Here is a 27,995-nt window from a genome sequence, read left to right as displayed (position 1 = left end):
ATCATAAATAAAAGGAACATTTTATTCATTGCAACAATAATACATTATAATATGATAAATGCATAAGAATATTTTAAATATTTTATATTATATTTATGCTTACATGCCTACTGATTTTTAATAGTAATTGTAAGAAGAAAGTACTCATTTAGATACAAATATGTCACATCATACGTAATGGATCGACTCTGCATCAATCAAATACGGACATTACAGATTAGTCTTCCAATATCAAAAAGGAGGACATGTAGGAGGACACTTTTTGAGGGAGGATGAAACTTACAAAAAAAAGACTATCCTCCCTAAAGAAGGATGATTGGTCACCTTAATTATTGAGATCATATCTGTGAAAATGTTTTGGGAATTACAGATTTCTCAATCAGATATTACTAGAACATTTCCAGCACCCTTTTCCCAAATGGTCTCTATTTCAATCCATACTGAATTAGAAGATAATCTACTGCACCCCTCTTGTTTTATAGATGAAAAGTCTGAGGGCCAGAGACACACAGAGTGTTTTCCCTGCACAGTCAGCAGAAACTTGAGTCCCGACTTCAATCCAGGGGCCCATTTTGCTATGATAGGCACGCTGCCACTTTTCTATCTGTTCCTTTGATTCAGACCCCACTCCCTAGTCAGACCCCACACCCACTCTAGGTGTTTTTTTTGTTGTTTTTTTTTTTTGAAATGGGGAGAGACAGTCAGACAGACTCCCGCATGCGCCCGACCAGGATCCACCCGGCACGCCCACCAGGGGCGATGCTCTGCCCACCAGGGGGGGGATGCTCTGCCCCTCCGGGGCGTCGCTCTGCCGAGACCAGAGCCACTCTAGCGCCTGGGGCAGAGGCCAAGGAGCCATCCCCAGCGCCCGGGCCATCTTTGCCCCAATGGAGCCTTGGCTGCGGGAGGGGAAGAGAGAGACAGAGAGGAAGGAGGGGGGGGGGGTGGAGAAGCAAATGGGCGCTTCTCCTGTGTGCCCTGGCCGGGAATTGAACCTGGGTCCCCCGCATGCCAGGCTGACGCTCTACCGCTGAGCCAACCGGCCAGGGCCCCACTCTAGGTGTTTTATGCAGCCTTATTCATGCAGGACATCTCACAGGTGAATCATCCAACAAGAGTACAATGTTCACTCGTGTCCTCTGGACATAATGACCCTCCCTATACCCAGCTCAGGCCTAAGGTCCTCCAGCTGTTAAGATTGCTGGAAACGCAGGAAGACCAGAGAGGAGTAAGATCCAAGGGTTTTGTGACTTGGAATCACCGTCCCTGCTTCCTTCTCCCTTGATCCAGCAACTGACCCCCTTTCCTCAAGAGTCCACCCTGCCTGGCTCTTCCTGGCCTCCCTGCTCTGACCCTAAGGGCGGGGCATCTGTAGATGAGCACGGAGCTTGGCTGTCCCCATCTTAGGCTGACTTCACTCCAGCCCAGCCTCCAGCTTCTGAAGAACTGGAAAGTTGAAGCTTGACTCACAGAGGAGCTCGCCTGTACCAGGGAGCCTCACACAGGGAGCCTCCCAGTACTGTACAGCAGAGCCAGAACAGAGCTCCTGAAGAAGCAGAGTCATTGGAATGAAGTGCAAGAGTCAGAATGCCCAGTGTCCAACGTGAAGAAGCAAGGAGGGCCTGACCAGGTGGTGGCGCAGTGGATAGACGTCGGACTGGGATGCGGAAGGACCCAGGTTCAAGACCCCGAGGTCGCCAGCTTGAGCGCGGGCTCATCTGGCTTGAGCAAAGAGCTCACCAGCTTAGACCCAAGGTCGCTGGCTCCAGCAAGGGGTTACTCAGTCTGCTGAAGGCCCACGGGGCACATGTGAGAAAGCAATCAATGAACAACTAAGAAGTCGCAACACGCAACGAGAAACTGATGATTGATGCTTCTCATCTCTCTCCGTTCCTGTCTGTCTGTCCCTGTCTATCTCTGCCTCTGTAAAAAAAAAAAAAAAAAAAAAAGAAGAAGAAGAAGCAAGGAGGGCCATAGGCTCCTCATCTACAAAATGGGAAAACATTTCAGTACCTCTCACATCATACATATTGATGACTAAATGCATGTAAAGTGTTTAGCAAGTGTTCGCCATATATTAAGTGTTCAAGAAGTGGTAACAATATTAATAGTTTGTATTAATAATTAAAAACAACTGCAATATCCCATTTTTAATGTTATAAGAAATTTTTAATATTTCTGTGCCAACCGTTTAAGCCACTACACATAGCTTGATACAAAAAGAGAATCTTTTTCATTGTTCAGGATAAATGCCTACTTACTCAATAAGTTTAAAGTTTTGAGAAATGTGATACTAAATTGTTCAATGAAATTTTTTTTCATTGGTTTTAGAGAAAAAGGAAGAGAGGGAGACAGAAACATCAATCTGCCTTTGTATGTGCCTTGACCAGGGATCCAGCTGGCAACCTTTGTGTATCGGGACTGTGTTCTAAGCAACCAAGCTATCCGCCCAGGGAAAAATTGTTTTTAAAAAGATGGAGAGAGGTAGGTAGGTCTAGGAATATGAAAAGCTAAGTAGTTTCATGGAGAAATTTTTCCCAGGGGAAGAAGAAATAATGACGATGGAGAGGATGGACAGATGGAGAAACAGGAGAGGGGCAAACTAGGGGATGACAAACTATGAAGAAAAAGAGCAAAGAGTTTCAGATAGCAGAGTCCCCTCCCTTCACCCCCCTCTCTCTCTCTGTCTTTCTCTTTCTGTCTCTCTCTCTGTCTGTCTCTCTCTCTCTGTCTCTCTCTTACATACACACACACAGACACACACACACGCACACGCACACACACACTCCCCATAGCTGTACAGCATGGACCCCAAGTGAGGGTGACGTGGATTGCAGCCCCAGCCCTCCTGTTCTGACTCCATGGGTCAGAGAAGGAGACTCAGGTTCCAGGCTGGCTCTGTAAGAATCATGACTTTGGCAAGTAACCTGCTAACCTCAATAAGGAAAAGAAGGCAACTTAGCCATTTCTTCTCGAACACTGATTCTAGCCCCTAACCCTAAGGCCCAGGGGTAGCATGTAGATAGAGAGACGGAAACACCACAGGGTGGAAATTCAGCAGGCCCAGAGCTCTCGGGGTGGGGGTGGGGACCTGATTGCTGTCATCTATAACAGATCCAGCTTTGTCCAGCAGGTCCTGCCCACTCCAGCCAGAGCACAGGGAGCTGGGAACAGGTGGGGCTGGGGCAAGGCTGCGGCTGGCCGTGGCTGCGACAGAGTACACAAGGGCAGATCGAACCTGAGTGTTGTGACGGAAGCAACTGTTGTAACACCACCATTTCCCCCTCATCAGCTTGTGTCTGGAAAAGGGAAGTCAGAAAGCACCACATCTCAACCTTTTCCACCTCTCCACACCCTTCATCATCTCTTCCTCTTTTTCCAAGTTCACTAGGCTTCTTAGAACAGGGAGAGGGTAATTAAGGGGTCTAAGACCAGGGCAGCAAGGGAAATGTCCCCAAAGAGATGAGGAAGAGTGACTTCTGGGTTCCAGTTCTGATGCTGAAGTGGGGGAAGGAACCAGGGGTCTGAAAACCAGGGTTCCACTCTGACATCCCTCAATGTCTCCTATGAAAAGTGGGGAGGATTCCCACTGCTGCTCTTTCTATGATGATGCAAGAATGAGAATATACAAAGCTTTGAGGGTTCAGAAGAATGTGTCCTCAGTCTTCTCCTCCTCTCCTACTACCAGGCAGTTGATGGACAGGTGGGCAGATAAGGATGTTATGTTGCAGCTGGGTGGTGAGTCGTGGGTGCTCAACGAAAAGAGTAGAGAATCATTGATGATGGTAATTAAAGCTGGGAAGGGAAAGTTACTTCAGGCTGTGGATGGGGAGCGAGTTATCCTAAGTGTTGCCTAGTAGGTCTCCTGAGGGGACTGCCCATGTCTGCACCCTCCCACCTTAACCTGGTGATGGACACATTGCAGGTGCACAGCAATGTCCATGGAGGAACTAGTAGGACAGATTGTTTCTCCTAATGCCCCTCAAAATCGGTAATTTCCATAGTGAGCCAAGGGGTATAGGAGTCTATCTCTCCCACCCCAATCCCAGGACTTCCTGGGAACTTGAGCCAAGACCCAGGGACTCATATCTCCTCCCTACCCACCTTTAGGGCTCCCCATCCAGCTTTCCAGACATTCTTTTTTTTTTTTAATTTAAATGTTGTTTATTTTACTGATTTTAGAGAGAGAAAGGGAGAAACAGGAACAATGATCTGCTCCTGTATGTGCCCTGACCACGGATCAAATCAGCAACCTCTGCGCTTTGGGACGATGCTCTACCCAACTCAGCTATCCGGCCAGGGCTCTCTCCAGACATTCTTTTGCAGCAAATACCTATTGAGTACCTGCTTAGTTGCTCCAAGTGGGACACTGAGCTAGACCCTGAGGTTATATAAACAAACAACAGTCTCGGACCACAAGGAGCTCACAGTCTAGTTCAGGGGTCTCAAACATGTGGCCCGCGGGCCGCATGCAGCCCGCCGAACAATTTTGTGCGGCCCGCAGACTAATCCACGAAGTTCAAAATATTTTGGATAAAATTAAGTAAGCCTAGGGGCCTACTTGTATTTTTCATTTCTCTAGCATCCTAGCTAGATATTAGCTTAGTTAACAGCAGTTGTGATGCGAACTACAGTTTCTGGTCGTTTTGTGACACTGAGTAAGCTGCATGTACGATTGTGCTTGTTGTACTGATTTTTTTTTGTTTTCAACTGCAGTGAGAAAAGTGTTGCGTAACACTTGCCTTTTGTAGACCTAGTGCGGCCCGCCGAACGGCTGTGATCTTGCTCTGCGGCCCACATGCTGAGTTGAGTTTGAGACCCCTGCTCTAGTTGGAGAGGTGGATACAAATGAACAAGAAATTAAAATGCAAAATCAGCATTCCAACAGGTGTTACAGTGTGTTGTGGGAGTCCAGGGGAGAGAGGAGTGATTGATTCTGAGGAAGCTCAGATGGGGCAGAAGCCTTCATAGAAGTAGTGGTGTCTGAGTAGGGTGCTAAGGGATGCATAGTTCTCCAGCTGATGACGGGGAAAGCTTCCAGACTTAGGAAAAAGTTTGAGCCAATGTGCAAGGGTTCGAAGGACACAGGGCAGAGGTGCTAGGACGTGGCTCCGTGAGGGGGTAGATGAGACCGGAAGAGTCTGAGGCCGACTGGGAGTGGCCAAGCCTTTACTGCATGGGTCTGCTCCAGCCCCTGCTCTGGGGAGTCAGGGATGGGGAATGGCCCAAAAACTAACTAAGGGGGCTTTTGAGTGGGGTTCCCCACCCAAGTTCAAGAAGAGGAGCAAACGTCTGTGTCAGTGGAGAGCAGTGTAGCCAGGCCAGTCGGCCAGTCTGGAGCTGGCTTCAGTCATCTTCGGGGAGGAAACGGGGACATGCCTTGCTGTGCCCCTGTGTTTTGTTCTGGTCATCAGTTGTTTCTTAGGAAAGTTCCTTGGCAGGGCTCCAGGTTTGATTTAGCTGATCCAAAGGAAAAGGAGATTTATTTGCACTTGGGTGGGGAAACCAGAGTGTTCTAAAGGCAGGACCAGGGGGTACCAGGCAGGAGCCAGGGCAGTTCTGGGCAGCCTTCTTGGCCCTTGTTCTCTGGGCAATTTCTGTACCTCCTGTTTCCTTCCCCCACACCACACGCAGTTGGGGCAGCTCTGAGAGCAAGCCCCAAACCTTCCCTAAAGGTCCCCACCCACCAGGGAAGCTGCTTTTGGGGTTGACACTCGCCTTCCCTCGAAGGTTCCCTCTTAGGGCTCCTCCTGAGCGAAGGCAGCAGAGCTGGTCCCTGCCAAGCCGGGTGAAGCTGGGTAGGGGCCCAGGGTGGCATAGGCCGGGGGAGGGGCAGCCAGGGTTGGGGAAGTATCAGGGCTCGGCAGGGAGGAGGTGGGGGAGGGGGGCTGGGCGCAAAACCGGGAAGGGAGGGAGGAAGCCGGAGTGGAGGCCACCTCCTGGGCACCCCTGCCGCCTCGGCCCGGAGACCAGTATCGGCTTCTGAACCTCCGGAGCAGCATGAGGAACGTAATGACCATGAGGTCAAAGATGAGCTCAGCCATCTCCACCACAGACAGCACCGAGGAGCCAAACCACAGGCTCCACTGGCTGCCCAGGTTGGACAGGAGGGTGACCATCTGTGAGGTAGAAAGGCACACTGATCACTGGGGCAGGGGGCCCTGGGTGGGGTCCAGCAGAGGGGTCCCCTCCCCCCTTACCTGAGGTCCTCAGCCACCCCCTGGGCCCCTTGTGCCCAAATCATACCCACCTGGCACATCCTTCCTTCCCGCTACTGCAAGACTTCATCCCCCCGCCAAGCTCCCCTTCCTCTAATCCCCTCAGCCTCACCTGCACCCTTGCCCCTTTTCTCAGTCCCCTCCCTTTGAGGCCCAGACACACTGTCCAACAGAGACAGCCAGCCCCTTGTTTTCCCTGACAGCCTGCCACTTAGCCCCCAGAAAACCACAGGCTCAGTGAGGTAGGACACACCGTGACAGAGGGAGACTCGGAATTGGTTTTGTAGTTCAGTTCCTTGAAGAAGATGTTGAGTTTGGCAACTCCATTTCTGTGGGGTGGGGGAGAAGATGGGAAGAATGGCAGAGGATTAACTTCAGGGACCCTCAACAGAAGGTGGATTAAAGTTGGTTGAGGCCCCGGGCACAGAAGAAAATATTGGGTCCCTTACATTAGAAAAAAAGTGTAAAGTTGGGGTTTTGTGGGGCCCTTCAGAAGTCAGGGCCCAGGGCGTGAGCCCAGTGTGCCCACCGTTAAATCAGCCTCACACACACCCTCCTCTAGGCAGCTGCATCAATTCTTCTTTCCAGATCTGTTTTCCCTCCCAAGGATTCCTTTCCTGGGGCTGGGACCAGGGTAGGACTGACCTTTTGTTTTTGATGGTGTAATTATTCTGTAGAGATAGCATCTGGAAGACCCAGTCCTGGGAAAGAATCGGGGTGTCAAGGGGCCCACCCCTTCCTCTTCTGGCTTATAAGATTGGGGGTGGGGTCAAACACACATACCCCCACGTTCCCTATCCTCCCCCGCCCCCACTTTACCTGGGAGGTCACTGAGGGCCACCGTGAATAGCCTGCAGAGAGCTTGTAGCTGGTGACACTGGAGATGGAGAAGGGCATTCAGCGATGGGGCTGGGCTCTCTCCTGCAAAGCCTTACCTGGGTACCTGTATTCTACCCAGCCAAGCAGCCAGCAACCCCACCTGCGACCCAGGGGAAGAGGACACTCACCTGCACGGCTTCCGGCACTTGGTGAAGCAGCCCAGGCGATCTGAGGAGAAGGCATCCTGGAGCTTATAGTAGCAGTAGCCTGTGGTGCGGAGAGGTGCTGTTTTCCTAGGGCACCTGAACCTCCTCCAGCCCACACCCAAGAGGCCTCTCAAGATCCCTGGGCACCCCCTTCACAAGAGTATTAAGGAGGGGGATATATTACAATGATGTCTCCTGAGTGACCACACCAAAAAATGTTTAAGAAATTAAGTTAACTCAGTAGGGGTGGGGATGGGGGAGAAGGCTACATCTATGTGAAGATATATAGGATTTAGACAAAAATTAAAAATTAAAGAAAAAAGAAAACAATTGCGTGAAATAAGGAGATTAAACCATAATGCAATACCACTTCATACCCACTAGGATGGCTAAAATTGAAAAAGAGATCAATGTCACCCCAATATGTTCAATTAAAAAAAGAAAAGAAAAAAAAGACAATAGCAAGTGTTGCAGAGAATGATGTAGCCACTTTGAAAAACAGTTTGGCAGTTCCTCAAAATTTTAAACATAGAGTTATGATCTGACCCAGAAATTTCACTCCTAAGTATATACCCAAGAGACTTCAAGACGTGTTCACACAAAAACTTGTACAGAGATTTTTCACAGCCTTAATAGTCAAAAAGTGAAAAAACCCCACAAATGTCCATCAACTTATGAATGAATGAATAAACAAATGTGGTCCATCCATACAGTGGAATGTGATTCAGCCATAAAGAGGAACGGAGTTCTTACACGTTACAAGGTGGGTGAACCTTGAAGGTATGCCAATGACAAAGGACCATAATGTTAGATGATTCCATTTATATGAAACGTATGGAATAGGCAATTCTAGAGAGAGAAAGTAGAGTAGTGCTCGCCAAAGGGTGGGGTGGGGGTGGGGGGATGGCACAGGACAGGGTGGGGGATGGGAGACGGAAACGGGGCCTGTGGGCGCAGAGGATAGAGAGCTAGAGGAGAGCTAATGGGTACAAAGTTTCTTTTTGGAATAATAAAGTGTTGAAATCTAATGTCCTAAAATTGTCTGTGGCCTTTGTTGCACAACTCTATGACTATACTAAAACTAAATCTAGACTAAAATTGAATTGTACACTTTAAGTGCGTTGAATTATCTCAATAAAGCTGTTACAAAATAAAGGAAAAGAGATTCACTTTCTCCCCCATGTGCCAAGGTCTAAGTAAGTTTATTTTGTCATATTTGCTACTCTTAGTCACTCAGTCTGGAAGTCCTCCTTCATTTCTGACCCAAATTCTTCAGTCAACCAGGCCTGGGGATCTTTCATTAGGAAGACCGGGAAACAGCTGGACCCTTTTCTCTGGGGAGCCAGTGGTCCTTAGGAAATGCAAGTAACTGAGTTTTTAGCCTAGTTCCTCTCTCTCACCCTCACAACTTCTTAGCAATCAGTGTTGTTATGTTACTCTCACAGTTCTTCAAACTCACAACCACTTAGAAGTCATTGTTTGGGGGCAGAGGGGAGCAGTGGGCAGGCTGTCACATCTGGACTTCCTGGGATGTCCGTGGATGTGACATCTCCCCTCTGTATGTCAGCTTGCTTATCTGAGAAAGAAGGTGAGGCCAGACTGCTCTGCGTTTCCCTCCAGCTCTGAGGTATGTGATCTTCTAAGGTCACAGAAACAGGAAGGGAGGCCACAGTTGCAAAGCACAGGCAGGGGAGGGAGCTGTGTGGAGCAGACCCAGGGAAGGAAGGAGGCAAAGATCACACAGACAGAGCTGAGACAGAGGCGAATGCTAAACTCTGGGGTCTGCAGTGCCCCCTGCCTGGTCCCCTGAGAGGTGTGAAGGCTTATGTCCTCCAGCAATGTCCAGCCACCCACCTGCTGGGGGAGAGCTGATGACCCCAGAGGAAGCAGGGGAGAAGGAGACTTAGTCAGCTGGGACAGCTAAGGGCACCAGGAAAGCCAATCCTCTCTTTTCTAGTGTCTTGTTTGGACTTCCTCTCTTAGATTCCTAGTTCACAGCTTCCCTGCTGGATAATCAGCTGTAGTGGAAAGAAAAAGGGATTTGTCTGCTCCTAGACCAGGATAAGAAGGTGGTGCTGGGGCTCTCCAAACTGTTTTGATTGTGCCCTGCTCTAGGTAAAAACTTCTTAAATAAGCCTGTCCTGTGGTGGCGCAGTGGATAAAGCATCGACCTGGAAATGCTGAGGTCGCCGGTTCGAAACCCTGGGCTTGCCTGGTCAAGGCACATATGGGAGTTGATGCTTCCAGCTCCTCCCCCCTGTCTCTCTCTCCTCTCTCTCTCTCTCTCTCTCTCTCTCTCTCTCTGTCTCCTCTCTAAAATGAATAAATAAAATAAAATCAATTAAAAAAAAACTTCTTAAATAAGCAACTCCAATATGTCTTTGGTTTATAAAGTATTGTACATGCCTATTACTTATAAATCGATACATGATATACACTATAAAACACTCATAAAATGGAAGATGTAAGGAAATGATAGGGATACATTTAACTTCTAGTATTTTCGCCCTGCATGCAGGGAGTTATCCCGGACCTCGCGCAGGGCCTTGGGGACTGAGACTAAGAAGCTATGGGCAGTGTGGGCGGAGACCACAGCAGGCCCAGTACCGACCGGGGAGATTTTCCTCACGTGCTCTTCCTTCCTTATGCTGCAAGTTATTTTTAAATAGGGCAATTCCTTTATAAACACTCAGAAGCCAAAACAGAAAGAGAGAAACTGTGAGGTAGGAACAGAGATAGTGAGTGGAAAACAGAGAGGCCAGTCTAAGGACTGAAAAACAAGAGACAGGAAGAATCTGTCAGAGCCAGCAGGAGCCGGAACGGAAGCAGCTCCACAGACAGAGGATGCCCATGCGGGAGGAGAGGGCTCTCAGTAAAGTCCTGGGTCCACGGGGCAGGCCAGGGGCTCCCTCCTGGACTCTCACCCCAGGAAACATGCTTCCTGTAGTCACAGTACTCCACGTGCTCAGGCCGCGGATAGAAGATGTAGGCACAGCCACACTCCCTGACCATGCTCTCCTGGAAGCAGGAGTGAATACACACCTGGAGGAGAGGAGAGTGAAGGGGAAGGAGGTTCAGGCCTGCTCTCTCTGACAGACAGCCCAGAAGAGGCAGGGAAGAGAAGGACAGCAATTCTCTTCACTGCACCTCCATCCCTCTTTCCACTGGTTCCCCTCACTGACACATGCACACTCCAATTTTGAGTGACCAGCAGTGCAGAGGTGATTGCCATAGAAACAGGCTGGCCTCACCTGCTGCGTGTACTTTGAATGGTAAAGATTCTTGACAAAGACGTCGCTGCCGTTATTGGTGCAGTCGCCATAGTCACCCCCAAGTCTGTCCAGCGCTTCCTGTGATACACACACCAAGAAGTCAGAGGTCAGAAGTCAGAGCAAGTGGCCCAGGCCTCTTCCTGAATGCTCTGTCTTCCCCAGTGTCAGGTTGCATCTCCTACCCTGCCAGCCTCTCCTGTCTGCCTCCCCATTTCAAAACATGCTCCCAGTGGCCCCCAACCTCCATCGCAGTGCTACTTTCAAGGCCACTGGGCACAGAGCATCCCATGGAATCCTAAGCATGTCCTGAACCCCTTCTTAGCACTTTCATTCAAGGTCCAGTCCCCTGATTCCTTCTTCCTGATGTCCGCTCTGGAAGCCCCTTTGCCCCTAATTTCTGCTCCTGTAGCCCTCCACGTGCTCGAAGCCCGGCCGCATGACCCCCCTCCTCAGCCTGGTGACTGTCAAATCCACCTCCCATGACCTCTCCCTTGCCCCTTGCCAATCCAGGGTTCTCCTCCCAGGCTTCCCAGGTGGCATCCTTGCCTTCCTCATGCTGATGGAGGTCTCCATACCAGGCCGCAAGTTAAAGCCACCATCATCCATAAAGGCAGGCTCATCCTGCCCATGCACCGTTACCCTGGCCCCGGTCACCGTGGACAGCAGTGGGATGAAGTCATTCTGCTCTGTGCGCAGAGTCAGGGACAGGCCTGTGGTGTGTAGAGGGAACAGCGTTGGGGGAAGTTCCTAGCAAAGCACCGGGAGATGGAAATCCACCCTCCCATCCTGCCCAGCTCCTAGTGCTCCAAGGACAGCAAAGCAGGAAGACCTACAAATGGATGTGGCAACTCCTGAGCTGGATTCTGGGGGCAGGCTGGAAAAACTGGGACAGGATTCCTATCACACCTGGAATGGACAATGTGGTGTCCATTGTGCAGAAAGAACAGTGAAGATTCTTCCAGGATTGAGAGAGGTATGTTATGGTGAGGCCCAGAGGTGCCAGCATCTCTAGGATGTGAGCTCAAGGTGGGTAAATGTGGGCGGGTTGAGGCAGAGGTAGGGATTGAGAATACAGGGAGTTGCTCACCATTGTTGACCCCAGGCATAGAAGACATCCAGAGATTGGAGTTGTTCTCGCCATTGAAAGTGTAGCAGTTTCCATATATTGGGTGGTGGAAGTGAGAGTAATTCCTATTCAGGAATGAGAGAGAATATGATCAGGAGAAAAGAAAATGTAAGGGGTCAGGGAGAGAGGGACTTCCAGTACCCTTTGTTTCCTGATCATCTACTATGTGCCAACCAACAGCCTGCAAGGGCTTCATCCCCACATCACAAAAAAGGAAGTTAGGGCACAATGATGACAAATCCAGGACTCAAACCCAGGTCATCTACCTTCCACCCTAGGTTCCTCCCAGCAGCCACCTGACCCGGACTGGCCTTGTGACCTCTCTTGTATCACTGTGTTGCATTATAAAGACTCTTGCAGTGTCCCTAGCTTCTCACATGTCTGTATCTTAGTTCCCCATTTGGATTGTGCTGGATTGTGATCTCCTTGGGGCCTGAAGCCACATCCCATTCATCTCTCTACCATCTCTGTGTTGATTGCATAGTTCTTGGTTTATAGGCAATAGTTAGTAGATAGCTGTTAATAAACGAATGAATGAAATGGAAGGGAAGAGGGTTAGAGGAGAGACTGAGACCAGTGGTGAGCACAGAGCCGAGAGGAGGAAGATCAGGTCCCAGGGCGGACATGAGTAGGATTCTGGTTGCATGGTTCTGAGCAAGTCATTTTTTCTAAGCTTATTCTCCTCATCTATAAAATAATGAGATTGGAACTAGATGATCTGGAATATTCCATTAGCCTTGAAGGACAAAGGCACAACCAGTGTGAAATACTGTTGCCCACTCTGGGAAGTGCTAGAATGGTAACATTTCCAGAGCAAAGGCTGGAGTCAGGGAGGGAAGGACAAGGAGACTGTGAGAGGGAGCAGAAGCCAGTCCTGCAGGGCCTGCGAGCCCTGCTCAGTGGGAGAGGGGACAGGTACCACACGATGGATGCACTCCAGGGGCTCCATGCAGCAGGTAACAGAGCAGGTGGACCAACATGGAGGGATCTTAAAAAGACAGCTTAGTAAAAAAGTGGTAAGAAGAAGAGGTGAAATGTATATAACACACCATCTGTATTACATATACATTTTGCAAAAACAAAGAGATACACACTAAGCACATTATGAGAATATATGAGAAGCAGTACATAACATGATGGTGACAAACACAGATTCCGAAACTAAGCTCTAACAAGTATTAGCTGTGGGACCAACAAAGTCACTTTATCTTTCTGCACTGCAATTTCCTTATCTGTAAAATGGGGAGACTAATACTACTTCCTTCACAGGGGTGTTGTAAGGACTAAATTACACTTAGAACAGTGCTTAGCACTAAGAGCTATATAACTTTATTCTTAAGATTACTGGGACTCATTAAGATGGTTAAAGTGAAAACAACAGACAATAACAAGGGAGGATACGAAGAATTAAGAATCCTCATACACTGCTCGTGGGGATGGAAAACAACACAGCCCCTTGGAAAACAGTCTGCCCATTCTTCAAAATGTTAAACATAGAGCTGTCCTATGAGCCAGCAATTCCACTCCTAGGTATATATGTAAGAGAAATGAAAACATATCATACAAACACTTGTACAGAAATGTTCAAGGCAGCATTATGTATAATAGCCAAAAAGTGGAAGGAAACCAAAAGTCCATCAACTAAGAAATAAATAAAGTGTGGTATATCCATACAATGGGATATTCAGCCATAGAAAGAAACGAAGTACTGATACTTGCTGCAACACGGATGAACCTTGAAGACATTATGCTAAGCGAAAGATGTAAAAGAATACGTATTACATGATACATTTATATGAAATGTCCACAATAGGAAAATCTACAGAGATAGAAAGTGGACTAGTGGTTTCCAGGACTTGGAGGAGTAGAGGAAACAGGGAGTGACTGCTAATGGGTACAGGGTTTCTTTTTGGGGTGAGAAAAATGTTTTAAAATTCACAGTATCAATTGTACAATTCTGTGAATATACAAAAAAACCACCCAATGGTATACATTTAAAGGATGAGTTTTATTGTATGTGAATTGTATCTAAATAAATGTATTATTAAAGGAAAGATTACAGAGAGAAGGGGAAAGGGTGCTAGACATCGGGGAGAAGAGTTGGGTGAGAAGACATGATAAAGAGCTTCAACTTGATTCTGAAGGCCATGAGAGACGTTGAAGGATACTAAACAGGACGAACTGGAACAGATAAGTACAGTACAGTGAACTGAAGTAAGAACAGTGAAATATAAAGCTTCCTCTGGTTCCAGAATGAAAAGAGGACTTAGAAGCAGAAAGACAAATTGGGGGGAGGGTTAATAATAACCTAGGTGAGAAATAATGAGGCTCTGAGCTAAGGAAGTGATCTAAGCATCAAGACTGAGATGAACTATGAACTTTTCACTGACAGGGAGGTAGGAGGGCAGGCAGAATGAGAGGATCAGTGGGAAGGTGACAGATTTGGCAGTGGGTATGAGTTGACCCAGGCTTGGGTGCTGCTACTGTCTCACCTCCCAACTGGTAGCTCCTGTCCTCAAACAAACACAAAGACTAGAGAAAGGAACAAAATCATTTCCTGGGCAGAGTGTGAGTGCCAGGTGAGGGGTGGAGGCAAAAGCAGATGACATCTGGCCCCACTGCCATTCAGCAATAACATGGGAGGGGAGGGCTCTCTGTAGGGTAGAGAGGCTGCCTCCACACCCTTCCTCAGCCAGGCAGAGGCAAGAAGATGGCACCTGAAAATCAAGGAGCAGAATTGGTAAGGGGATGGTGGGGTAGGAGGGGCCAGAGGCCACAGAAACCTCCCTTACTCCTAGCCTCTCTCAGCCCTCAGAGAGCTGGCAGCTGCCATGACCTTTTTGCAAGGACATTGTAACAGAAAAAGAATGTCCAGTGGGAAGAATTCTTAAGCTAGGGCTGGCCTGGTGGCATGGGCAAGTCACTGCACCTGCTTGAGTACACAGTAATAAGACCTGCCATTCACTGCAGTTTACAAAGTGCCCTTGAATTTGTCATATCATGCACTTGGAGATGAATATTATCACCATCTTCATCATTGGAATAAAGGTTCCAGAAAGACAAAGATTATAAATATTTTCTCTTTTGATGTATCCCAAATGCCTAGACCAGTGACTGGCACATGGCCTAGACAGTGCAAAATATTTGTTGAAGGAACACTAACTAGATTGCATTTTCGTCCCATTTTACAAAGGCTCTGAAGAGTGATTTGAAATGCCCAGGGCCACCTGGTTAGGAAGTAACGGAGCCAGAGCTGATACTCAGGTTTAATTCTTCACTCAATCCATGCTATTTCCACCATGTTACTACCTGCCAGATGACCTTCCAGGCACTTTTGAGTTTGATGCTAGTGAGAAAGAGGCCATGCTTCTCGGTTTCTCAAAGCCAGACCTCAAACCCAACCTTCCCAGGGCAGCCAGATAAGGCTACCACACTCCGACCCAGAAGTCCTGCAGAATGATCTGTGGGGCAGAGGTTTGGACCTAAGGTCAATATGTCCCTTCCTCTGTGCAGGCATTTATTTAGTCAACAAGCATTTTCTGGGTGCCACTCATGCTGGGCCTCAGGCTGGCTCTGGAAAGGAGACACTGTGGGGAGCACAGAACCAAGCAGGGCAGACTCACGCCTGGCTGCAGGAGGCCTGGTTGAAGCGGCAGCTGAAGATGAAGTTGCCCAGCTTGTCCTCCTCCAGGGATGTAAAGGTGTCAGGCAGCCGTGACAGAATGTTGATGTAGTGGAAGCGGTACCACTCCCTCACCGCATCCACCCCTGATGAGTATGTCTGGTAGAAACAGTCCGATTTGTTCTGGTTGCACTGGAAACAGAGACCAGAGCATTAAAGGGCCAACAGCAGGGGTCAGGCAGCAGGGTGGGCCCAAGATCAAGGAATGGGTGGTCTGGGGTCCTGAGGACTGATAGACAAGGGTGGGGAGTCCAGAGTTGACAAGAACAGAAGGCAGAGAGAAGTAGAAGCCCCAAGGAGAGTGGACAAGGAGAGCATGGGATTAAGGGAGTGAGAGGCCAAAGAGACCAGGAGTGGCATTTATACAGTCTCCACGAGAGGGTGGAGCAAGAATTATTCTCCCCATTTCATTAATGGGAAGGCTGAGGGATCAAGAGGTATGTCCCATCAACAAAGCTAGGACTAGAACTCTGGTCTCCTGGTACTATGGCCCACTTTCACTAAAGATGCTTCTCTTTCTTCTTCTCCACTTCCTCTTACTTTTTCTTTTAATTAAAACAATTTCTAGGTCTCCCTTTTCACAGTCTCCTTACTCTCTGTCTTAGGCCTGCGAAATTCCGGTTCCCTATCACACTGGAGGTTCCCAAATGATTCCCACTAGTGGAGACTGCAATTTAGAAAGGTGCATTTTCCACAGATTCGACTTCCGGCTGTTTAAACGCTCCCACAGACGCCCCCAGAGAGGAGAGAGTACCCTACAAGCTGGCGCACAAAGAAATGTTATTTCATTTTATTTTTCAAAATTACTTAATCTTCGCTAGGCAACGGAGGCGGAGTACGGAAAGGGAGCAGGGTCCAGGGCGTGGGCGGAACCGGAAGGGCGGGGCTGCGCCCGGGGGCGGGGCCTCACCAGCTTGAAGCCGATCTTCCAGTCCTTCCAGTTCACTTGGGGGTTGTTGTCCCGCAAGCTGGAGGCAGCGCTGCGCACTCTACGGGCCGGCGTGGGCGAGCCCGGGTCCCGCAAGCGCTGCAGGGGGTGCGGCAGGCTCTCCCGGAGCTCGCGACGGCCGCGGGGACGAGTCACGAGGGTGTTGAAGGAGTTGTATTTGTACAGATCGAAGAGCGTCTGTTCTGTGATGCGGTCCAGCTCCTCCAGCTCCCCTTTAATTTGCGTGTACCTGGACGGGGCGATGGGGAAAGGGCCGGACTAGGGGGCGGCCTCGCGCGAGTGCCTGGCCCCTGTAGGCCCCAGTTTCCGTCTGAAACTGGTGAGGCAGGAGGGGGCTGAGGTTAGACAGGTGTGTCCGCGGGGGTTAGTGGAGGCGTCAGAGCCCCGGCGGTGACGGCATTTATTGCGGCCTGTTTGGTGAAAGGGAGAGGCAGCAGCGCCTGTCAGTGAGGCCTCTCCTCCCACTCGCCTCGCCTAGACGGGAACCCGGAACTTCTGTGCCCTTTCCCAAGACAGGAGAGGAGGTGGCCTTGACCTGGGCCCATTCACTCCCACGGACCCACGGCGCGCAAGGTTATCCGCCCTGTAGCCTTTGAGCCTGTCTGCCAGGCACCCGCCAAATCAGGGATTCTCAACTGCATCTCTACCTTGGAACTTCAAAAAATACCAATGCTGCACACTACCCACTTCCCCCACCAGGATTCCATTTTAATGAGTTGGGTGGGGCCCAAACTCCATTAAGTTAAACACTGTCCAGTATAAATCATCACATTCTTTCTTCTCAATACTGGTTCTTTTACCAACTCCATCATGAAAGTCCAGAGTAGCAGGGCCTTAGGGATAGAACCTACCAAAACAAAACACAGGCACATGCACGGACACGCAGAACAAATAAGCAAGGTTGCAGGATACGACACCAGTATACGAAAAGTAATTATAATTCTACATACTAGCAACAAAAAATTGGGAAACGAAATCAAAACACCATAATAAATATAAATAACAGCATATTCTAGAAATAGATCTAATGAGAGATGTTCAAGGCGTCTACATTGAAAATCCTGCTGAGTGAAATAAAAAACCAAAGTAGTTATATTTATTTATGAATCAGAAACTCAATGGAGTTAAGGTGTCTCCCAAACTGATCTTTAGATTCAACACAATCCTTATCAAAACTTCAGCAGATTTTTTTTTAAGTAACTGACAGGCTAACTCTTAAGATTTATATGAAAATGGAAAAAATTTAGAATAGCCAAAACAATTTTAGAAAAGAAGAGCAAAGTTAGAGTACTTACTCTATCTGACTTTAAGACTTACTATAAAACCACAGTAATCAAAAAGTGTGGTATTTATTTAAGAATGGACAATGGAACAGAATAAAGTCCAGAAGTAAACTAACTCTCTCTCTCTCTCTCTCTCTCTCTCACACACACACACACACACACACACACACGCACATGATTTTTTCCAATGCACCAATTCAATTCAATGGGAAAATAGTTATTTTTAACAGGTGGTGGTGGAACAATTTGTATACTGTACTGGGGGAAAAAAGTGAAACTCAACCTCTACCACAGTTCATACACAAAAATTAAGTCAAGATGGATCATAGATTTAAACATAAAATTCAGAACCATAAGGACTAGCCCTGGCCAGATGGCTTGGTTGGTTAGTGCCAAAGTACAGAGGTTGTGGGTTGATCTCTAGTCAGGGCACATATAGGAACTGTCTCTCTCTCTCCTTTCCTCTCTCTCTAAAATCAATAAAACAAACATTAAGAAAAAAAGACTAGAGGAAAACTTAGACAGTATCTTCATGATCTTGGGGTAGGTAAAATTATTTTGGAATAAATATTTAAGTAAGAACTTTTCCTGATGTATAAAGACCTTTTACAAATGAAAAGATAAATTGTGTTTAAAATAAACCCAAAAAATATATAAACAGTCACTAACCACATGAAAAGGTTACTCAACATAATTAGTCCTCAGGGAAATACAAATTAAAACCATAACAAGGAACCATTTAACATTCATTAGAAAGGATAAAACTAAAAGATTGACAACATCAAATGTTGGTGAGAATGTGGAGCAACTGGAATTACTGCTTGTGGGATTCTAAAATAGTAAAGCTGAGTTGGAGGACCGTTTGCTAGTGACTTACAAAGTTAGATGTCTATCTACCTTAGGACCCAGCAATTTCACTTTTGGATAGTATACCAAATTCCACTCCTAGCTATTTGCCCCCAAACAATGAAAACATAAAGACTTGTACATTAATGTTCATAGCAGTTTTATTCATAATAGCCAAAATGCTTTAAACAGCCCTAATGTCCATCAATATCAGTCAGCAAAAAATAAAGAAACAAACAAACAAATAAATAAATAAATAACAGGAGCAGTAATGATATGGGCTAAAAACATGAAAGAATTTCAGACACATTAAGTTGAGCAAAAGAAGCCTGACAGACAAGAAAGTTCATATTGTTATTCCATTTATATAAAGTCTAAAAACAGATCAAACTATTGAGGGAGATAAAAGTCAGAAAATGAACTTGGAAAGGGAGAAGAATTGACTGCAAAGGGACAGTAGATAATGGAAATGTTTACTGTCTTGACTGTCAAACCACAATGAGCGCTTAAGATTTGTGCATCTTATTGTATGTAAATTATACCTCAAGGAAAAAGTCAAATACCAACGCAAGGTTCCACTTGCCAGAGATTCAGGTTTAGTGGGAAGGGGTGGGACCCAAACAGGGTTGTTTTTACAAGAGTCCCAGTGGGTCCTAATGTGCCAGTACACTAACCACCTCACAGTCCTCCTCCCCTTGGCTCCATTTCTTGCTCCCCAATAAAAGTTTAGCTGGCTGGGTCTCAGGCATTAGCTCCAGTTGCCGCTCATCCTCTCATAGGAAAAGATGTAGCTCAGGTCAAAGATGTGTGTTTCATATTCTGAGAAATTTGTTTGTTATTGGTAATTAAAAGAGCTGGCTATTATATCTAGTATTTATTGAGCACTTACTGTAGCCAGGCACAATAAAATATACGTTATTTAATTTAATCTTCAGTATAATTCAGTACACTATTAACTACTGTTAGCTAATATTATTGTCCTTCCCATTGATTAATTTTCCCATTGATTTGAGAGAAAGAGAGAGAGGAAGAGGGGGAGAGATATAAGGCAAAGGGAGAGAAAAAGAAGCATCAACTCATTGTTCCACTTAGTTATACCATTTAGTGCATCCATTGGTTGGTTGCACATAGGTGTCCTGACCAGGGATCAAACTTGCAACCTCAGCGCACCAGGACAATGCTCTATCCATTGAACCACCTGGCCCAGGCCTCATTCTCTTTTATAGGTGAAAAACCCGAGGCATGTGACTTGTTCAAAGCCAGGAAGTGGGTCGGAAAGCACTCTAACCATCACACTGCCCTCCACTGTGTCCCTGCTAGCTATGGCTATTTTAGGAAGTTGGTAAGGCACCCCAGAAAGAACAGCAGAGTTAATTGCCGAGATGTGGGTCCTGATGTTCCAGTCACACACTTTCTAGCTCTTTGATGTTGGTAAGTAACCTTTCTGAATCCAACCTATTTCCTCGTCTGTAAAATGGGCCTAACACTAGATCTGCCCACTCATGAAGCTTTCTGAGGGTTAAGTGAGAAAATAGTGACACAAAGTGAAGAGGCCATCAAATATCAGGAAGACACACACAGGACCCTGAAGCCCAAGTGTCTTTCTTATAGTCACACTGTAAGAATCCAGGTGCCTCAATTTGACTGGAGTTATTTCTACAACATGAGCCACCACATCTCTGGCTGGGCCTCCCTTTCCACAGACTCCATCCCAAGCCATCTCAAGTCCCTGTGCCCCTCTGCTTCCTCCTACACCCCCTTGTTCCTGTCACTAACTCCAAGCTGTCTATCACTTCTCTAGCCACAGCTCTCTTCTTCATTGTGACCCCATGCTGTCCCTATGCTGGGCTCTCCCTTCAGGGGCCTTCCTCATATTCAGCTCCCTCCTGCCTTTTCCAGAGAGCCTTTGGTGATCATCCCCTCAACTCCCACCTGTGACAAGACCCCCAGAAGAAGCCAGGCTCCATATGGAATGCTATGGCTCCCAAACATCTACTTATCTCCCCTTTTTTAGCTTGAGGCAGAAAGAAGTGTTTCCATATCACCCTTTCAATAAAGAAACTTCTAGCCTGACCTGTGGTGGCGCAGTGGATAAAGCGTTGACCTGGAAATGCTGAGGTCACCGGTTCAAAACCCTGGGCTTGCCTGGTCAAGGCACATATGGGAGTTGATGCTTCCAGCTCCTCCCCCCTTCTCTCACTCCTCTCTCTCCCTCTCTGTCTCTCTCTCTCTCCCTCTCTCTGTCCTCTCTAAAAATGAATAAATAAAAAAAATTTAAAAAGAAAAAATAAAATAAAAAAATAAAAATAAAGAAACTTCTCACTCCCTTTCAGTTGACAGCTAGAGCTAAAAAACTGCCCACTGAGTAAAAACTCCTAAGTACATCAGGTTGTGTCTTGCAAGTAGAAGGACCCAGCAAGATGAGCCCAAGGGTAAGAGGGGTAAAATACCAACAAGGGAGCTTCAGCAAGAGTGTCCAGCCCTTCTAACCTTGACCTCTTACCCAGGTCATGGTCACTACCCTCACTCTCATTTGCTCTGGGAGGCAACCCTACATTGGAGTGGGAGGGGGGTGGTAAGCCTTTGCACAATTCATTTAAGCAGGCATTACTGTCTCCATTTTACAGTTGAGGAAACTGAGGCCCATCAACTAGGCCACTCAGCTAGGAAGGACAAGAAACAAGTACAGGCTCTTTTGACTCTATGGCCCCAGCTTTTTCCACTACTTTGCCCCCTAGGCTTGGAAACACTGGAGACTACATAGCAAAATCTTTCCCCACAGCTGGCCATCTCCCCTCCAGCCCCTCTTCTCTACTCTGGACAGACTGGCAAGGTAGGGAACTGGGAGACTTAGGGGCTGATACCCTGTTCCCTTCCTATCTATGTCTCCTCCTCCTCTTCCTCCTCCCTCTTTCCCCTAGATGGCCTCCTCTTACAGAAAAGCTCATGCTCCCCAGGCAGTCTTGGGATGAGCCCAAACCCTCATCCCACGCACCCACCCACCAGGAGGACCCTAGTTAAGCATTTTCAGCAAGCACTCTGGAAGCACTCCACAGAGCTGGGCCAGGAAATTCACCAGCTTCCTCCCCTGCCAGTGAGCATCTGCGAACCTAGCCCACTCCCCCTTCCTCCAGGGATCACCTAGAAGTCTTGACTTCCCTTCCTTGGTCCTTTCCCCAGCTCCGTATTCCTCCACATCTTAAGTTGGGAGATATGCTCCCTCCACAACGGTCCCTGTATGAACTCAGCCTGCGCCACACTGGATTCCCAGGCAGCTGCCCTGCCAGCATCCCCTCATCTGTGACACCCCCATTTTAAGAGCAATAGATGTTTACAAACAAATGATTATTCAGAGGATGGTCAGCCAGGGTGCTAGTACTCTAGAAACCATTTAATCCAGGAAAAAGACACAGAAACTAAGTTCTGATAAGCATTTCAGGCTCATAGCCTTGCCACTTGTTAGACGGTCAGCCATGGAGAAGTGACTTATTATTCTCTGTGCCTCTGTTTCACCATCTATAAAATGGGGGTATTCATAGTACCCACTACATCGGGCTGCCGTGAGGATAAAATGAGTTAGTATATAAAACACACCTGGCGAAAAACACCTGGCAGAGTAGGTTCCATACAGCTGCTGCTGTTGTTTTTATTATCGTTACTGTTATTATTACTATGATTGGAGAAGAAAAAGCTAAGGAGACATAGGAACACAGCCTGTGGCTCATCTACCATATGACTCTGCTCTTAACAAAAGTGGACCCTAAAACCAGATTCCAATTCTGAACCCTCCCCTTAACAGCTGGATAATCTTTGCAAAGCTTTTAAGATGCTGGGAGCCTCCATTTTCTCATCTGACTCTGGGGTGATGTTTTCTTCCTTATTCAACAAGCTTGTCATGAGGATAAGGATACAACAGTGGAGGTTGCAAGCTGCAACAGTTACTGCTCTCCCAGGTGCACCTAAATCTGAACGATGACCACTGGGTAAAGAAGGAGGAGACATCTTTAGGGTTGCTGAAAAGAGACAGAACCAGGACCAGAGGGTAGACATTATCGTTAGGTCAACTGCACCTTTAGCTATGAAAAAACTTTCTAACAGTAGCTTGCCCAGAGGTAGTGAGGTTCCTGACACACAAAGGAGTCCATCAATGTGGGGACAGTGGGAAGAGTCAGCTCGAAGGGTCTGGGTTTTCTGTCCCTGCTGGGCTTGCCAGTGCATATCATGGTTCCCTGCAAGTGCAGCGTCACCAGCCAGGGTTAGGGATAGGAAGGCCTAGCTCAGATCCTCCCTCGCTCCCTGCAGCTTCTCCCTTTGGGGAATTGTCCCTCTCCTCACCCTTCCTGCTGCCATGCCTCTGCCATCTCTGGGAAGGAAGATTCCATGATCTCCTTCATTGTTAAGAACCTCAAGTCCTTCTATGCGTTAAGCCTAAATCCATCCCAGAATTCAATGAAAAATTATGCTCTTGGGTTCTGTTTTCCGCTGATGTGAATATGACTAGCCCTCTCGCTTGAGTGAACAAAGCCCTCTCTTGGCCAGAAGAAAAGGGACCACAGTGGCTGACCCTTCACATTGGATTCTTAGAACTTCTTGCTTAATGTGGAAGGTCTTGACCCCTATCCCCTTTCCTGGAAGTTACAAAGCAAGCAAGAACCCCGCACCTCCTCCTTCCTCTCCCTCTGCTGGCCCTGCCCAGATGCCAGGAAGTGGCCATCCCTAGTCTGACTTTGCCTCATTCCAATGATCTTGACAACTGAGTTCCATCTCATCCCTGCTTCCCTTGTAAGAGTCATTCATCTCCCTTCTGCCTCCTGCACCCACCACTAGCACTTGGGTCACACCCACCAGGCTGCATTAACTGATCCCTCAACCCCTGCCTCTCTCCTTGAACAGGAGCCGACAGCCCTCGACCCCTCTGTCCTGTAGTCCTGAAAACTACCCCTCCTTTTACTGCTGCTCTTTCCCCAGGACTCTCCTCAGCCCCCCAGCACTGGGTCCCTGCCTGGCCCCTCCTTAAAGTGCAATGGGAGAGAGAGCTTTGAAACAAAACACACTTGGTTTGTTATTCAGCTGCTAACCTGGGAGGCACTGGCTTCTGGGGATAGGGAGGTTGTTTTTGAATCTCAGATTCATCACCTGCTGCTACCTGTGTGAACTTGAGCAAGTGACCTAACCTCTCTGGACCTCAGTTTCCTTATCTATAGAATGAGAGTAACACTGGTACTTACTTTAGAGATCTGTGGTGAGGATTAAACAATTTAATTAATGTAGAATTTAATTTGGCACGTATTAAGTACTATGCAAGTTTTAGCTACCCTTGTTGTTCCTGTTGTTGTTTTACTTGTTGGGTGACCTTGCTTAATTATTTCACCTCCATTTCTTCATCTGCAAAGCAAAAATAATAATAATGCCCGCCTCCATAGACTTGTCAGGATTAAATGAAATAGTGCTTATGAAGCACCCAGTGCTGGGTCAAACACATAGTAGGTGTTCCATAACCACCCCCTGCCCTAACGAGCTTTCCCTGACTCCTTCCCGGGTGCTCTCTCCACTCGGTCCCTCTGCAGCCTCTCAGGCATGGGGGAGGTTTTCTGTGTGGAAGCCTGCTTCCAGCCTTCAGGCACCTGGAGGCAGGGGCTCTGGTTTCCTCTGTCTGGGGATTCTCCTGGACTGTCCAGAGTGCACCCACCAGAATCTGAGAAAATATGCAGGTTTAGCAGATTTGCCCCTGCCCTCTCCATTTCTCACCCACATCTTTCAATTATAATATAAATATTTTTTGAGCAACTGCTATTCTGCCTGTAGTCCCTCCTGCCTGCCAGCCCTTCCCTCCCTGCTGGCTCAGGGCAGCCCAGAGTCCCTCTTCTCCACCAAGGCCAGAACGGGTGAAGGGTGGGGAAAACGAGGGAAAGATTAGGGCATAAGAGTTACGGGGTAGGATGGGGTCAGGAAGAAGAGGAGCAAAGACAGTGGCCACCCAGGGGGAAAAAAGGTCGCTGAAAGGAACAATTAAGATCAGGGAAATGAGATGTAAACATCAAATAGGAAGCTTCATTTATTCTATGTCCCACATCCTGGGTATTAAGAAGAGGCAGGAGATTGTGATCAGGAAAAGAGAGGGTATGTCACAGCTCAGTCACTATTTCTTTGACTTTGTGACTTGTCTCTTTTTTGCCTGTTTCCCCCATTGTAAAATGGGATATTATTAAGCCCTGGAGAATTAAAGGAGAGGCCTGTAGAGTAGTTAGCAGTGTCTGGCACCTAAAGCAGCTTCTCAGTAAATGCCCTTCCCCAGGACACTACGGATGAAATGCCCAGCAGTGTTTTCTCTGCAGGACAGGATGTCCCAGCCCTTATTAGCCCAAGACACACCTTTGGACACTTCAGAGTATATTTTAGGGACCTTCACTCCCAATATGTGACCAATCTTCCGCAGATACCCAGTGTGTTTGCTCACCCACACACACACTTAAACACATGTGCTCATAAATCTTATAACCCTGGAAGTCAGAGACCATACCTCACACAATAATTTTTATTATAATTAGTACAGCGCACTGCAGGCATTTGTCTATCTGCCTAGCTCTTCCATTTTATTTTTTCTTTCCCAGAACCAGGCAAATTTCCTGATCTCCAGAGAAAATTGTATGAATTATTAATTGCCAGGGGCCTAGCACTATGTCTGGCTTGCAGCAGGGATTCCCACGGTGTTGCATGACTGAGTGACCACAAATATAAGGTACATACAAACACCCAGCCCTACCCTCCTTTCTTCCCCTCTGGCTTCCAGACCAAAAATTGGCAAAGATCACTGATGAAACCCAAAACTTCAGGACACTCTCAAGCACTTAAAAGTCAGGCTCCTGACCTGTCCTGGCCGGTTTTCTCAGTGGATAGAGCATCGGCCTGGCATGCAGACATTCTAGGTTTGATCCCCGGTCAGGGCACACATGAGAATAGACCATCTGCTTCCTCTCCCTCTCTCCCTTCTCTCCCTCTTCCTTTCCCTCAGCCAGTGGCTCAATTGGTTTAAGCGTCGGCCTAGGCCCTGAGGATAGCTTGGTTGATTCGAGCATTGGCCCAGAAGGGTGTTGCCGGGTAGATCCCTGTTGGGGCGCATGCAGGAGTCTGTCTCTCTATCTCCCCTCCTCTCACTTAAAAAAAAGTCAGGCTCCTGAGCAGGTGGACTGTGCAGCTCAGCAGGAATCATCTCCCCATTTTCACCTGGGTCTTTGGGGAACCAGCCGAATGAGAGAACAGGGGAACAGCTATCCTGCCCCATTCTCTTTCTGGCTCTGTAACTTTCCACCCCCAGCCTCAAGGCTCACCATTGCTTTGCTACCCCCCATCTTGTTTTCTCCAAAGCAAACTTCCCTTCTAGCCCAACACTGGCACAGCAGGGCCTAGCCCCCGCAAGCTCCGACCGCCTCAGCACCCGAGACAGGCTCTCCTCTCACTTGAGCAAAAGGCTGGGAATGACCTCCATCCTGCCCTTTTGGAAGTTATCATTACCTTGACCTCATCAGCATCGCCTCCCACCTGCGGGAGGAGGACCTGAGAAGGAGGGCGCTTTTGGTCCAAGCAGCACACTCCGGATAAGCCGTGGGCACTAGGAAGACTGTCCTGGACCAAACCACCAGTCCACCAAGTGGAGAACTCCCAATCTTGCCCAAAAGTAGGTCTTCCTGGGGACAGTATTGCCTTCTACCACTGGGTCTGAGGGTCTGCCTGCCCGGTGGGCACCTCTGTACCCTCTGCGCCACCCTTCCAGGAACAAGGAAGTAGCAGAGGGCCCGACTGACCTGTAGGGATTGAGGGTGCAGACGGTAACAGCGGGGAAGACAAGCTTGTCAGAGTTGAGGTTGATGTTGAGACTGACGGGATAACTAAAGTACTCTTCGAACAGCAGGGCGAACTGCCAGTACATCATGCCGAAGGTGCAGAGCCAGAGCACGGCCCAGAAGGCCGTCTTCATGCGGTTGTGCTGGGAGCACACCAGGCGGATGGCGCCATGGATGGTGGTGTTGTTGCAGAAGAACTGGAAGAGCTCTCGATAGGAGCGGTGAAACTCGATCAGGGCCTCCTCCTCCTCCGTGGGCTGCTGGGGGGCCACGGGTTTGGGGTCTGGCCCCGGCTCCTCACACTTGTCTCCCTTCATGAGCCCTTGGGTGGGTTATGGAGGGGGGGGTCAGGGTCAGGGCAGAGTTCTGGGTTCCAAGTACCCTCCTCATCATCAGCTTGACCCCAGAGAGAGGCTGCTCCAGGCCACGTCCACATCCCACCCTGAGCCCGCTGTCTCCCACTCCTCCGTCCCTCCTCCTCCTGCCCAGGAGCCAGCTGACCTGCTGGAGTCAGGGCCAGAGCTGGAGCTGGGCTTCCCTGGAGTGGCCTCTCCTCTGCTTCCCTGATAAGGTCACCTTTTGGTTTCAGTCCCAGCACCTCCCTTTTCGTCTCCACAGCCATCAGCCTATGCTTAGTAGTTAGTCTCGTTCTTGGTATCTCTGTCTTAGTTTCTCTCTCTCTCTCTCTCTCTCTCTCTCTCTCTCTCTCCCCCCTGCCTCTTGGGTCTCTTCCTTGACTCTTCTTCCTTGCCTGGCTCCTCTGTGTGCCAAGCTCCCTGATCCTGCCTCTCTTCTTCTTCCTCCCCACCTTCCCCTCTCAGTTTGGACTCTCTCCTCCAGTCTCAGGCCCTGGTCCTGAGCTGTGTCCTGACTCCCTCTGTCCCAGGAGTTCTGGCTGCTGCCTGCTCCCCACTCCCAAGTTGTGGCTGGACTAGGACTGGTTCCTTTCCAGTTGAATCTGGCAGCCGAACCTCTCCTCCCCCTCACCTGACAGGTGCAGAGGCTGGCCAGGGAACCCGCCTGCCGGCCAGGGGTGGAAGCAACAGAAGCCTCATTAGCATCTCAATTAAAGGTGAGCAGGGCAAGGGGTGGGGCAGAGGAGGAGTCGGAGCTGAGGGTTCTCCAAAGGGAGGAGGGATCCTGAAGACAGGCGACCTGGGAGTGCTGGAACTGGAGAAGACACAGGCAGCCCAAAGAAGGGTCAGGGCCTGGGGGGTGATGGGAAGCTGACACACAAAGAGACAGAAACAGAATGGCAAGTGAGGCTCAGAGACCTTGACCAGGGAGATGACCCTGAACACAGAGCTGGGAGAGCAAAACAAGGAAGAAGGACAAGCCAGGACGAGTGAGACTAAGGTAGGGAGACCAGGAGAACAGGAAAGGCAGAAAAAGGGAGACAGATGGAGGAGGACTGAACGGAGGATTGGGAGATGGGATGAAGGAGAAGCAGAGAGAGGAAGGTAAAGAGGAGGAAGCCAGCCCTAAAGGGACTCTCCCTGCCCCTGCAGAAGAGCAAGAAAAGGGAGCCCCAAGTGGGCTTTTAGGAGCCAGGTCCCCTCCCTGAGGAGTCCCTCCAAGGCACCCACAGGTCAGTCTAACCCCCCCAGGTTGCAGAGAGGATTTTGGTGGGAGTACCTCCTGGCTCTCAGCACGAAGCCCTCTGTCTCTCCCTTCCAATTCATCCTCTTCCCTCCTGACTCCTCACCATCACCCCCTACCTTGTCCAGGCCAGGGAGGGGCCCAGGTGAAGCTA

At 48.5% G+C, this 27,995-nt stretch overlaps 1 protein-coding gene across 6 annotated transcripts; it reads right to left on the bottom strand.

Annotated features, from left to right (window-relative positions):
* Position 1: 1 nt before the first annotated feature.
* SCNN1A (sodium channel epithelial 1 subunit alpha) lies at positions 2-27,987 on the bottom strand. Of its 6 annotated transcripts, none has more exons than XM_066261489.1 (14): positions 27,878-27,943; positions 27,230-27,262; positions 26,204-26,564; positions 16,234-16,501; positions 15,265-15,455; positions 11,603-11,706; positions 11,062-11,225; positions 10,495-10,593; positions 10,168-10,285; positions 7,226-7,304; positions 7,038-7,095; positions 6,864-6,919; positions 6,472-6,547; positions 2-6,119 (listed from the first exon to the last, which is right to left on the bottom strand). In XM_066261489.1, the coding sequence occupies exons 3-14, from the start codon at positions 26,557-26,559 to the stop codon at positions 5,739-5,741; spliced, it is 1,950 nt and encodes a 649-aa protein (XP_066117586.1). In that variant the 5' UTR covers positions 26,560-26,564; positions 27,230-27,262; positions 27,878-27,943; the 3' UTR covers positions 2-5,738. The 6 variants fall into 6 exon arrangements, with proteins under 6 accessions (XP_066117586.1, XP_066117595.1, XP_066117561.1 ...); XM_066261498.1 differs by lacking the exon at positions 27,878-27,943 and adding an exon at positions 26,744-26,805 and having other exon boundaries at positions 27,230-27,303; XM_066261464.1 differs by lacking the exons at positions 27,230-27,262; positions 27,878-27,943 and adding an exon at positions 26,744-27,156 and having other exon boundaries at positions 2-5,460; positions 5,719-6,119.
* Between the last annotated feature and the right edge of the window lie 8 nt (positions 27,988-27,995).

Source organism: Saccopteryx bilineata, chromosome 1, assembly GCF_036850765.1.
Source record: "Saccopteryx bilineata isolate mSacBil1 chromosome 1, mSacBil1_pri_phased_curated, whole genome shotgun sequence".
Classification (NCBI taxonomy): Eukaryota; Metazoa; Chordata; class Mammalia; order Chiroptera; family Emballonuridae; genus Saccopteryx; species Saccopteryx bilineata.
The sequence above is the reverse complement of the archived record's forward strand: the minus strand, read 5'-3'. Positions and strand labels throughout refer to the sequence as shown.